Below are 12,580 nucleotides of genomic sequence, written 5' to 3'. Positions count from 1 at the left end.
CTCTAAGCTCTGCCACTTTGTATAGTTTTCCTGCTTTAACAGCTGCAGTCACTAAGTAAAACCATATGGTGCCAGCAACAGCTAAATCTACAAGGATACAAGCTAGTAAACGAAATAAATAGGACGGGGGAATTCTACACGAGTGCATTCCTCCATCTGATACTCAAACAAACGTTTGTAAAGGTATTCCAGCAGGGACCTGAAAGCCTGAGCATGCTGAGCCTCATCAGATGCCTTCACTTTGATAGTGGAAATATCTTCTGTTAGGTAGACATTGATTGCGGCACGCTATACATGTTGACACGAGTGATCACGTTAAGGGTATATTCCCAGGTGGCAGATTTCTAGAAAAGATTTCTGACATTGAAGCAATTCCCTTCTTCTGAAAGGGTTGTTTCTTTTTGGCAGCAAAGCATGTGGATGTCTACAAACCCCTTTCAGGTGGATGTGACGGTCACAGAAATTTCTGCAACAAATCTGCCAGATGTGCCTTCCACCTACCAGCTCCAATGTATCATATACTTGGATGAGGAACTGCATTTGCACACTCTAGTTTTAAGAAAAACGTTAAAATGAAGATATTACTAAACATAGTACAACTCTTTTGCTGTAGAAAGGGGAATTGGAAGTCCAGACTGGTGATGACTAAAGATGGAGATGATCTAGAACAGGCATGGCCAACCTGCGGCTCTCCGGCTGTTGTAAAACTACAACTTCCAGCATGCCCTGCTGTAGGCTGATAGCTGTAGGTAGTCTGGGCATGCTGGGAGTTGTAGTTTTGCAATGGCTGAAGAGCCTCAGTCTGGCCGTCCCTGATCTAGAACTTTGATGGCTAACCTCCGGCACTCCAGCTGTGGTAAAACTATGACTCCCAAGATGCACACTTGCTTGGCTGTTCTCAAAACTCCATAGAAGTGAAAGGAGCATGCTGGGAGTCGTAGTTTCACCACAGCTGGAGTGCTGGAGGTTAGCCATCACTGAAGATACATTGTTCCCTTTAGCCATCTTTTCACTCCTCTATGCACATGCAGTGCCTCAGTCATCCATTAGATGGCACTCAGGTAGTGCGCTTCTCTGCTCCGTCTGGTTTGTTGTAGTCTTTTACGTGGTAACTGGTCTTTTGAGACTCTTCCCTTTACTCATCTAGATTATATATATTTCAGTTTTTAGACAACAGTGATATTTGTTATTTTTTTTTAGCCGCGCTCTCTTTCTTGTGAGTTATTTTTAAAGTGTGTCTGATGACCTTGGGTTAGTTTACAAAAATCCACACAAACTGTTATATATGTGGCTGACATTTGAGCAGATTTTGGCTGTATTTTTCTGGACATGTTTACTGCTCTTTTACTGTAACTCTTCGGATTTATCTATTGAAGAAATATTCTATTTGTTCAATATGATTGGTTGATGGTAACGGTTTTTGAATCATTAATGTGAAATTGGAAGGATGATATAGGGCACTTGGGTATTTTATCTGTAGTCCTATCTCTCAAGGCAATGCAAACAGAGGCAATGTCCTGAGACATTTACTGAATAGATCTGGATTTTACTGTGCTTACCAGGGGCGTCGTTAGGTCAAAACATTCGGGGCTGGAGCCCCGGATGTTTTGTCCAGTGCCCCGAATGCAGGTCCCGCGGCACCGCCTCCTAGCTAATTTATTCACTTCATTTGCCTCTGTGTAATCTCGCACAGGCGCACTGGCAGAGGCATCGTCGAGCAAAGTGCGCATGCGCCGTCTTCCAGCGCACCTTGTTTGACGATGCCTCTGCCAGTGCGCCTGTGTGAGATTGAGAAGCTTCTCTGCAATTACACAGAGGCAAGTGAAGTGAATAAATTAGCTAGGAGGCGGCGATGGGCGGGGAGGGGATCTGTGGATGACACTTAGGGGGATCTGTGGATGACATTTCTGGGGATCTGTGGTGGATGACACTTATGGGGATCTGTGGTGGATGACACTTATGGGGATCTGTGGTGGATGACACTTATGGGGGATCTGTGGATGACACTTATGGGGATCTGTGGATGACACTTATGGGGATCTGTGGATGACACTTATGGGGGATCTGTGGATGACATTTATGGGGGATCTGTGGATGACACTGATGAGGATCTGTGGATGATACTGATGAGGATCTGTGGATGACACTGATGGGGATCTGTGGATGACACTTATGGGGGATCTGTGGATGACACTGTTATGGATGATCTGTGGGGTTGCCCAGACGGCTAGGCCCTTCACTGTAGTTATTAACCCCATTCAGCAGTCCCCCATTCACTGAAGGGGGGACTGCTGAAACGGGTTAATAACTACTGTGAAAGCCCCCCCCCCCGTGGTGATGAGGACGTGGCTTCATGGGGTGGGGTCGTGGCTTCACGTGGGCTCGTGCCCCGGATCTCTTCAGACTCTAGCAACGCCCCTGGTGCTTACTAAACTTTACAGTATGCAACACAGTGTATTTGTATATTAGTATAGGTAGCATAGACTACAGGAGAAAGTGTATTTATGTAGATGACCCTAGCTGTATCCATGACAACCAGAAAACATCCATTGTTTATGTTGTCGTCTGCCCTATATAGATTGTCACCCATCTTTCCTAGATCAGTAGCATGTTGTCACTTCCATATTGGCCTGACCACCAGGACCCCCACAGTCATAAGGATAAAGGGGCTTTTCTCTGTACAGGACTGCTCCCATCCATGTGATGTATAAAGAACTGTTTCTGGGCTCCATTAATTTGAGTTGTAGTGCGTACTCAGGGCCTGAATAGCTATAGTGACGTGAGAGAAAAATTAAGAAGGAATAGCTATGCCACAAAGAGTGCAAAATCCTTGTTATTTTAAGAATAAATGCGGATCTCACTAGTATCCCCCACCGATCAGCAAGTTATGGCAAATACTAGCATACTAGCAATTTTCGGTCACTTTGTATGGCTGAATTTATATTTATTTGTAGTTTACTTTTATATGATATTTAACAAAATTGTTCACTTTTTTGTGACAACATTGTGACAACATTCTGCATGGTGTATGCCAGTTAAATGGCATATGTTGCCAGGAAATTCACTGTTCACATTGTAGGGCTAGCTCAGCTGAATGTAATCCTACCTTTCACTTAATGAAGTGATCCATTGCTAATGAAGATAGAGAGGTAGAAGCAGGTGGAGCAAGGGTGCACCAAGTGGCTTGGGCCTGCCCTCAGTGTACTTAGCTGCTCATTTGCATATGGATTAGAAATACTTTTTCTCCAGAATGAAGAATGGTGGCTAATGAAAGGTATTATTACATTCAGCTAAGATAGTCCTACAAGGCATTGTGCCAGGTTTAATGGTTAATTTCCTGGTGACACACTCCTTTTAAATAAAATAAACTTGCATGTAGGTACTATATGTGTTTCTTCTAAAGAAGCACTCTGGGGTATTTTTTTATTTTTCATATATTGCTAACTCACCATCAGCATTGCAGCAGTGTAATTTGTTACCCTGTAAGGGTCCATTCACACGTCCGCAAAATGGGTCCACATCCGTTCCGCAATTTTGCAGAACAGGTGCGGACCCATTAATTTTCAATGGGGCCGAAATGTGCTGTCCGCATCCGCATTTGCGGATCCGCACTTCCGGATTCGCACTTCCGTTCCGCAAAAAAATAGATCATGTCCTATTCTTGTCCGCAATTGCGGACAAGAAAAGGCATTTTCTACTAGTGCGCCGGCAATGTGCGGTCCGCAAAAAAACGGAACGTACATTGCCGGTGTCCGTGTTTTGCAGATCTGCAAAACACATACGGACGTGTGAATGGACCCTAACTCAGTTGCATCCATACATTTTGAACCTTTTCATTGTGGGAACCTGGTCATTTGACCTCAAGTCTCACCACCAACCCAGAACTTGCTCTCATGTCTAAACAGAAACTCGGTCTCTCCCTCTGGCTGACTTCCTGTGAAGTACAGGATGACATTATCAGCAATCAAATCCCATCTGGCAGCTCTCAGGCCCCTCTCCTCTCCACCCTCTGTGTATTTCTCTGTATATTATGAACTTATAATGTCTCCCCTATCTAAAGGACTAGTAGTGTAGATATATAGTTGGTGAGTTTATACAGTGATTAGCTGCAGTTATATAAACCTTCTGACACACACTACCTGTCTGTACTATCTGTGTTTGCTGACTCTCCAGTGTAGTTCTAATGAGATGTAGCTTCACACTGGTCTCCTGCCTCCTGCATGTAAGAGCTGACAGGGAAGAGAGATGACAGGAGAGAGGGGAGACAGGTTCAAGCTGTATCACATAGGAAAACATGGAGACTGACATTACACAGGACTCAGAGCAGTCCAGTGTTTTAAGACTCCATCTACTCTGTCTCTGCAAAGCCAGGCATGATGGGGAATATAGGATTCATTAGGAAAACCATATCTGAGGGCAGAACGAACTGAATGCTCTACAAGATGCTCATAGGATTAAACTAATGCATACAGTATATGGGATGGCTATTGTACTGTACAGTCCACCACACACCAGAGTTTGGGGAAATTATATATCACTTCCTCTGTCTTACTGGGCTTCATGCTGTGAGGAAGGCCCTGCCAATATGTTTTTGATGTCCTGCTGTGTACAAATATAATCTTTCAAACCCGGCAAAACCTAGATGAACATGTAATAACCTTGTAAAAATCATATTTATTTACAAAATATTCATTATATAAAAGAAATAGAATCAGATTGCCATTATCAGGAAACTTTCCACTCCCATTTATTGGTTATTCCTGTCTTGATGTGTTCTGAATGGATTTCTTCCGATTTTATTGCATCAAATTATTGATGTCAAGCAAGAATTTCTCTGTTAAGTCCTCTTTCTCCAAGTGACTTTTCCACTTGGTTTGATTATTTTATTGATTATCAATATAAAGCTTTACATTTAAGAGAGTTTTCACATCTTATATAGTGATGACATTTTCCTGGAATATGATTTTACAATTTGATTGGTAAGGGTTCAACCAGGCCATAGAACATACAAGGAATTTCCCCTGTGGGCCGATGCCTAGCACCTCCCATGGCCGTTGGCTGAGTACATAACAATCTGATGTTCTCAGCATTAATTTATGCTAGGAGCATCAGATACTAATGCGCCTGGCCAGCAGCTGCTCTCCTGAATTCAACTGTATTGCTGTCCTCAGGACAGTGATACAGTTGAATACTGTGGCGAAGGTGGCGGTATTTTGTGCTGCACTGTGGTATTTGTTTCTGCATGGGCAGTCTAGTGTGCTGCTCTAGGACATTGCTGGCCCTGCCTACTTCTGTAGCCCTGCCTTCTGTCAATTTGGATCTGCCTACAACATGGAGCCACTTTTATTATTCTTTTTAAGGCAACTTTAGGTTCCCAGTCCACCTCTTGGACCCCCACTCATCCTGAGAATGAATGGGCTGTGGGGTTGATTTAGGGTTTTCCCGGCACACATGCACTCTCGGCCACCTGGCTGTGCAAGACACTGCATCCAACCCCATTCTCTTAAAAGAGGAAGTACAATGAAATGATTCCGTAGAGGAAACAAATAATTTTACAATTGAATGTTTCATTAAAAAAGGCCGTACTACCTTTGGTTACCTGACAATCCTGAATGGCCCTGTGCACATCCATCCGGTGATTCTTTCACTGGAAGATACACATGTGCCGGATTACTAACTGAATCTAGCTCCCTAAAAGCAGCACCTTGATCTGACTGACGTTCTTCGCCTGTCACTTGTACTTAGCTATCTGACTGCTTGTTAGCGTTCTTTCCTTGTACAAGTGACAGGCAAAGAACACATCACCGTTTATATCAATATATCACAGTTATAGAGCTACGGAATATTATGCACCACGGCAGGGAGGAGGGAAAGGTGAGGAGGCAGATGGGGGAGGACCAATGAGGAAGAGGCACATGCAAGACACTATGTGGTTTGTAGTAAGCAGCCTCTCTAGTGCCCTCATGTGTACCTCCTCCAGATCCCTTACACAATCTCCCCCTTTGGTGCTGCACAGACCGGGAGAAGGAAACAAGAAAGTTGCAAAAAACGCACATCTGCTAAATCTATACACGACAAACACTTCCTTTGACCGTTTCTAGATTTTAGGAAAAAAACATGTAATGGGATAACTCCTTTAAAGAGGACCTGTCACCTCTAATGACATGTCTGCTTTAGTAAATACTTGCATTCCCCATGAACAGTTCTGCAGCATCTTTTTTTTAGAACTCTATTTTAGACCCCTTTCACACGAGCAAGTTTTCCCGCGCGGGTGCAATGCGTGACATGAACGCATAGCACCCGCACTGAATCCTGACCCATTCATTTCAATGGGTCTGTGTGCATGAGCGTTTTTTTTTCACGCATCAGTTCTGCGTTGCGTGAAAAACGCAGAATGTTCTATATTCTGCGTTTTTCACGCAGCCCTGGCCCATAGAAGTGAATGGGGCTTCAGTGAAAAACGCATTGTATCCGCAAGCAAATGCGGATGCAATGCGTTTTTCACTGATGGTTTCTAGGAGATGTTGTATGTAAACCTTCAGTTTTTTTATCACGCGCGTGAAAAACACATCAAAACGCATTGCACCCGTGCAGAAAAAACTGAACGCAGTCGCAGACAAAACTGACTGAACTTGCTTGCAAAATGGTGCGAGTTTCACTGAACGCACTCTGAACGCATCCGGGTCTAATCCTTTGATTTCCCTACTGAAAATTGTATGAATAAATTGACAACTGTGCATTACCATTCCCCTTCTGAAAGGGGGAAAGGGGTGCACAGTTTGTCAGGGCTGATTGGACATCATCAGTCTGTGCAAGGGCACAACCCCAACTGGTACCATCCAGAATTATTATATTATGAGAAATGCATGGTTACTAAAACATGTCAGGTTTGTGACATGTCCTCTTTAAATGGGGCTGTGCTTTACTGTAGTTCCCTGAGCAGGCCGTGGAGGGGAAGGAGGTGCTGTGCTGGGAAAAATAGTTAAGATGATGTATTGCTTCCACTAATTGTTACCTGCCAGAGGCCCAAGGCAGACCTCCGGGACGTCAGGACACAGGCAAGATTCAGACCAGGGACCAACAGAATATTTTATTACACATGTAATAAAAACACATGACAGTAATATATTCAGGTTAGGCAATAGTGGTAGCACTACCACAAAACCAAATGCACCGGCAGACCAAAGGCAAAACTCAGATGGCGGAGAGCTAGTGAGCCTCGGGTGGTGGGGATAAACTGGGCCAAGGGCTCACTGGTCGCACCTCCAGGAAGGTCCCAGTACACTTGGCTGCTACCTGCGGAGAACCACGCTGGTGCAAGCACCAGCAGAACAGACAACATAACTGGAACCCAAGCAAACACAGGACATGGAACAGACAACAAGACAAACGGGAACCAGCACAGAAGCAGATGTCTGAACCCCAAGCGGAATGGAAACATGGCGGTCTCAGGCAGAGCTGCACACAGACTAGAGATCCTCCCTCCGGAGAACCCAGGGGTCCTCTCACGAAGGCAGTACAAACACAGGAACAGAAGCAGTAAGGCACTGCAGGACAGACAAGGAACAGACTAGATCAGAAGCAGTAGGCACTGCCAGGCTGGACATAGAACAGGCAGGATCAGAAGCAGTAGGCACTGCCAGGCTGGACAAGGAACAGGCAGGATCAGAAGCAGTAGGCACTGCCAGGCTATCAGACGCTGTAAAGCACTGCTAGGCTAAACATGAAACATAGTGGATCCAGACTGAGAACAGGCAAGGCATGAACCAGGATAACAACATCACAGAACAGGTACAAAAGATCAGACAAAGATATAACATCGACATCATCACAGGGCAGGTACAGAAGATCAGACAAGGCAACAACAACACATTACCAGGAGACACCACACAAACGGGCAGATGGCAAAAAAAAACTGTGTCAGCAGCAAGGGGCTACACCCAGCAGGGCACAAGACAGACTGACCCCCTGGGTGAGCAGCAAGATGCAACACCCAGCAAGGCAGTAGATATACTGACCCCAAGCCCCACAGCTCACAGATAGATATAGCTGGATAACGAGGGCACCTGATAAGCTACACCCAGGAACAGACCAGGGAAAGTTAACCCCATCAGAACCAAACAGGGAGGGGAGCCTGCATGAACAGAGAAGAGAACACACAGGCTGCAGTACTGGACATAGCCCCTGGCAACCAGCATAGTTCACCACAGACAGTACGCCAGAGCACAAACAACCCGTGACTCAAACAGAAATGCCTTCATACTAAGGCCGTGTTCATACACAATACCGCAGCCAGCATGCATAGCAGAACCAGCATACATTGGGATACCCACAGCCAGTACACAAAGCACATGCAGCCGACCTACACGGCACCAGAGACAGGATCCACAGAGATGAGACACGGAGGCCTCAAACACAGGCCACAGTTCACACACACCACTGCAGCCAGCATGCAGTCCCAAGCAACCAGCATACACAGGAGTCAGCCTGCAGCCAGTACACGAGGGAGCCTGCAGCCAGCCTACACGGCACCAGAGACAGGAACTGCACAGAGATGCAGACACGGGGAGTACATACATACACAGGCATAGTTCACACAAGACACCGCAGCCAGCACGCAGCCTCAAGCAACCAGCATACACAGGTTTTGGCTTGCAGCCAGTACGCAAGAGAGCATGCAGCCAGCCTACACGGCCAAAACTGTCACAGTGAATCGCACCGTGACACTAATGCCCACCAATACTAAAGTAAGAAAATATTGCAGACATAATGTCAGAACTATATAAGATGGGAATACCTCTATAAAAGTTCACTCAGTGCTATGTATCTACAAGGCCAAAAAAGGGTTTCTGCAGCAAACACAGGGGTGCCTGTTTAGTAGTTTACATTTCTGCTTTAATCCCTTTCTATTATTAAATGCTGACTTAAATTGCACCATAGAAGAAGTATGGGGAGTCTGTGTGTGTCAGTTTGTCCTGTGTTTTTGATTGTACTTTTTTTCAACAATCTGGGATCATACAGGGACCATACAGCTACAATAATAAAACCAATTTATTATACCTGTACCTTTAATGGTGCCTTTGGATACCTCATTTAAAAGGATATCATTTTATAAATGTACCTTTCATATTAGGAGTTAGCAATTGTTTTCTTTTGTCATTTGTTTGCCTCATTACCATTCTCTGTACACCTTATTTAATATACTGTACCACTATAACATTTATTTTGCTCTGATTTCTTTAATGCTAACAATGCAGGCTATAACTGAAGTATTGATTTGTTTTTCCTTGTCCTTAATCATAGGGGCTGACTGGACCTGAAGGAAATTCTGGGCCTCCTGGATCAAGAGGTCAAAAGGTGGGTATGTTGAAAATCTAGCCATGGGTTACTCTAGCCATGGTCATAGGTTACTCAGGAGTGTCCCCACTTTTCTAGCAATCATGAATAAATTCATGCATTTGTTATGAATTGAAGAAAGACTGTGACAGTGAAAAGGGATTTATCAATTATAGAAATGTAGCATAAAAGTCTGCCACATATTTGTAGTAGCAACTGCATTACAATAATGCACTTAGATTTCCTGTTACTGGCTGGTTGCAGAAGTCTGTATTCTGCCAGTTGATTTCAGATTGCAAGCTGTTCTACAACTTCCTGTGTCTAGTAGAGTTTTCTTCTTCTTGCTGATAAAGGGAGCAATTCTGGTAGTAACTGTATATTAGGTAACTGCTATACTCAGGAAATATTATAGCTATGGTCAATGTCGTCACATGATATTTTCAATTATTAATATGCCCCGTAACGTGATACATTTAATTTTTTCAGGGTGAGCCTGGATTGCCAGGTTCTCGCGGTTTGTCGGTAAGTAAAAATAACAGATTCAGACAAACAGATTTTTAAGTGCAAATGTAAGATGCAACAGCACTTTGCAAACATTGAATATATAGATTATGAATTGTTTGAATACTGTATTCACTATATCAATGAATCTGAGTTTCACATATTTTGTGCAAAACATATGACCCCTTTTGCCCAAAAGGTGCCCTTTTACAGATGGGACCCTACACTAAAATGGCTCACCTTACCTCGGGCCTAGGCCTAGAATTGAACTCAGGAAAAGGACGTCCAGCTATGTTGTGCCCTGATCAAAACAGCCTTAGGCCTCATGCACAGGACCGTTGTTTCGGTCCGCATCCGAGCCGCCGTTTTTGCGGCTCGGATGCAGACCCATTCACTTCAATGGGGGCGCAAAAGATGCGGACAGCACACGGAGTGCTGTCCACATCTGTTGCACCGTTCTGTGGCCCCGCAAAAAAAATATAGCATGCCCTATTCTTGTCCGTTTTGCGGACAAGAATAGGCATGTCTACAATGGGCCGCAAATTGCGGAAGGCACACGGGCGGCTTCCGTTTTTTGCAGATCCGCGGTTTGCATGTAGTCTTAAACAGATGGTTGGATAGGATCCAAGGCCAAAATGGAGCCAGCTTCACCCCCATATATACAGGTGAAACTCGAAAAATTAAAATATTGTGCAAAAGTTCATTTATTTCAGTAATGCAACTTAAAAGGTGAAACTAACATATGAGATAGACTCATTACATGCAAAGTGAGATATTTCAAGCCTTTATTTGTTATAATTTGGATGATTATGGCTTATAGCTTATGAAACCCCAAAGTCACAATCTCAGAAAATTAGAATATTGTGAAAAGGTTCAATATTCTAGGCTCAAAGTGTCACACTCTAGTCAGCTAATTAATCCATCCAACACCTGCAAAGGGTTCCAGAGCCTTTGAATCGTCTCTCAGTTTGGTTCAGTAGGAATCACAATCATGGTAAAGACTGCAGAAAACCATCATTGACACCCTTCATAAGGAGGGAAAGCCTCAAAAGGTAATTGCAAAAGAAGTTGGATGTTCCCAAAGTGCTGTATCAAAGCACATTAATAGAAAGTTATGTGGAAGGGACAAGCGTGGAAGAAAAAGGTGCACAAGTAGCAGGGATGACCGCAGCCTGGAGAGGATTGTCAGGAAAAGGCCATTCAAAAGTTTTGGGGACTTTCACAAGGAGTGGACTGAGGCTGGAGTTGGTGCATCAAGAGCCACCATTTTTTTTCCATAGGAATGTATTAGTGCCGGATCTGGCATTCAAAATACCGGAATGCCTGATCCGTCCTTCCGGTCTGCGCATGCACAGACTGAAAAAAAGGTGAAAAAAATAAATGCCGGATCCGTTTTGCCAGATGACACTGGAAAGACGGATCTGGCCTTTCAATGCATTTTTCAGACTGATCAGTCTTACAAATGCCATCCGTTTTGCAGTGATCTGGCGACGGAACTGCTTGCCGGATCACTCTGCCGCAAGTGTGAAAGTAGCCTTACCTGGGCTAAAGTAAAAAAAAGCTGGTCTGTTGCTCAGTGGTCCAAAGTCCTCTTTTCTGATGAGAGCAACTTTTTCATCTCATTTGGAAACCAAGGACCCAGAGTTTGGAGGAAGAGTGGAGAGGCACACAATGCAAGATGCTTGAAGTCCAGTGTGAAGTTTCCACAGTCTGTGTTGATTTGGGGAGCCATGTCATCTGCTGGTGTTGGTCCACTGTGCTTCATTAAGTCCAGAGTCAACGCAGCCGTCTACCAGAAGATTTTGGAGCACTTCATGCTTCCTTCTGCAGACGAGCTTTATGGAGATGGTGACTTCATTTTCATTGATGCAAAAGGGGCCTAAACCAAGTACTGAGTACATATGCATGATTATACTTTTTAGAGGTCCTACATTTTTCTATTTAACATTAGTGTTGATCACGAATATTCGAATTGCGAATTTTAATCGCGAATATCGGCACTTCGAGAATTCGCAAATATTTAGAATATCGCAAAATATATTCGTAATCGCGAATATTCTTTATGCGAATATTTTATGCGAATTTTATGCGAATGTTCGCAATCAAGAAAATAATGCCTGGAGATCATGATTTCGCGAATTCTCGAATATATGGCGAATATTTGCCCAAATATTCGCGAAATATCGCGAATTGGAATATTGCCCCTGCTGCTCATCACTATTTAACATCCTTTTTTTATTGATTTCATGTAATATTCTAATTTTCTGAGATTGTGAATTTGGGGTTTTCATAAGCTGTAAGCCATAATCATCCAAATTATAACAAAGGCTTGAAATATTTCGCTTTGCATGTAATGAGTCTATCACATATATTAGTTTTACCTTTTAAGTTGCATTACCGAAATAAATGAACTTTGCACGATATTCTAATTTTTCGAGTTTCATCTGTAGAATTCTAAAACAAATGTAGTCATTACATCCTATAAAATGGAATAATTGTGCAGGTGCACATACACAATGGCTGCGATACAAAAGCAAAAACACAATTCAACAATACTACTCTAATGCTATATTCACTAGAGATGAGAATAAAATTTGATGAGAGAGGCTAAGAATTACTGTTTCAGTCTAAATAAAAAATATTTTTGAAGTGGAGGCGGCAGAAGGTGGTGGTTAGGGGCTTGGATCTGCAGTTCGAAAGACAGGGTGAAATCAAAGGTTACCCTGTGGCTGTCATGGTGCAG

At 43.6% G+C, this 12,580-nt stretch overlaps 1 protein-coding gene across 1 annotated transcript in view; it reads left to right on the top strand.

Moving 5' to 3' along the window:
• LOC120999162 (collagen alpha-1(IX) chain-like) overlaps window positions 1–12,580 on the top strand; it is a 152,678-nt gene that overhangs the window by 52,875 nt on the left and 87,223 nt on the right. The window contains 2 exon segments of the mRNA XM_040430036.1: window positions 9,304–9,357; window positions 9,823–9,858. Coding sequence (XP_040285970.1) covers window positions 9,304–9,357; window positions 9,823–9,858 — 90 coding nt within the window.

The sequence above is a fragment of the Bufo bufo genome, chromosome 4, assembly GCF_905171765.1.
Source record: "Bufo bufo chromosome 4, aBufBuf1.1, whole genome shotgun sequence".
Classification (NCBI taxonomy): Eukaryota; Metazoa; Chordata; class Amphibia; order Anura; family Bufonidae; genus Bufo; species Bufo bufo.
Note: the sequence above shows the minus strand (reverse complement) of the source record. Positions and strands in the feature narration are given on the sequence as shown.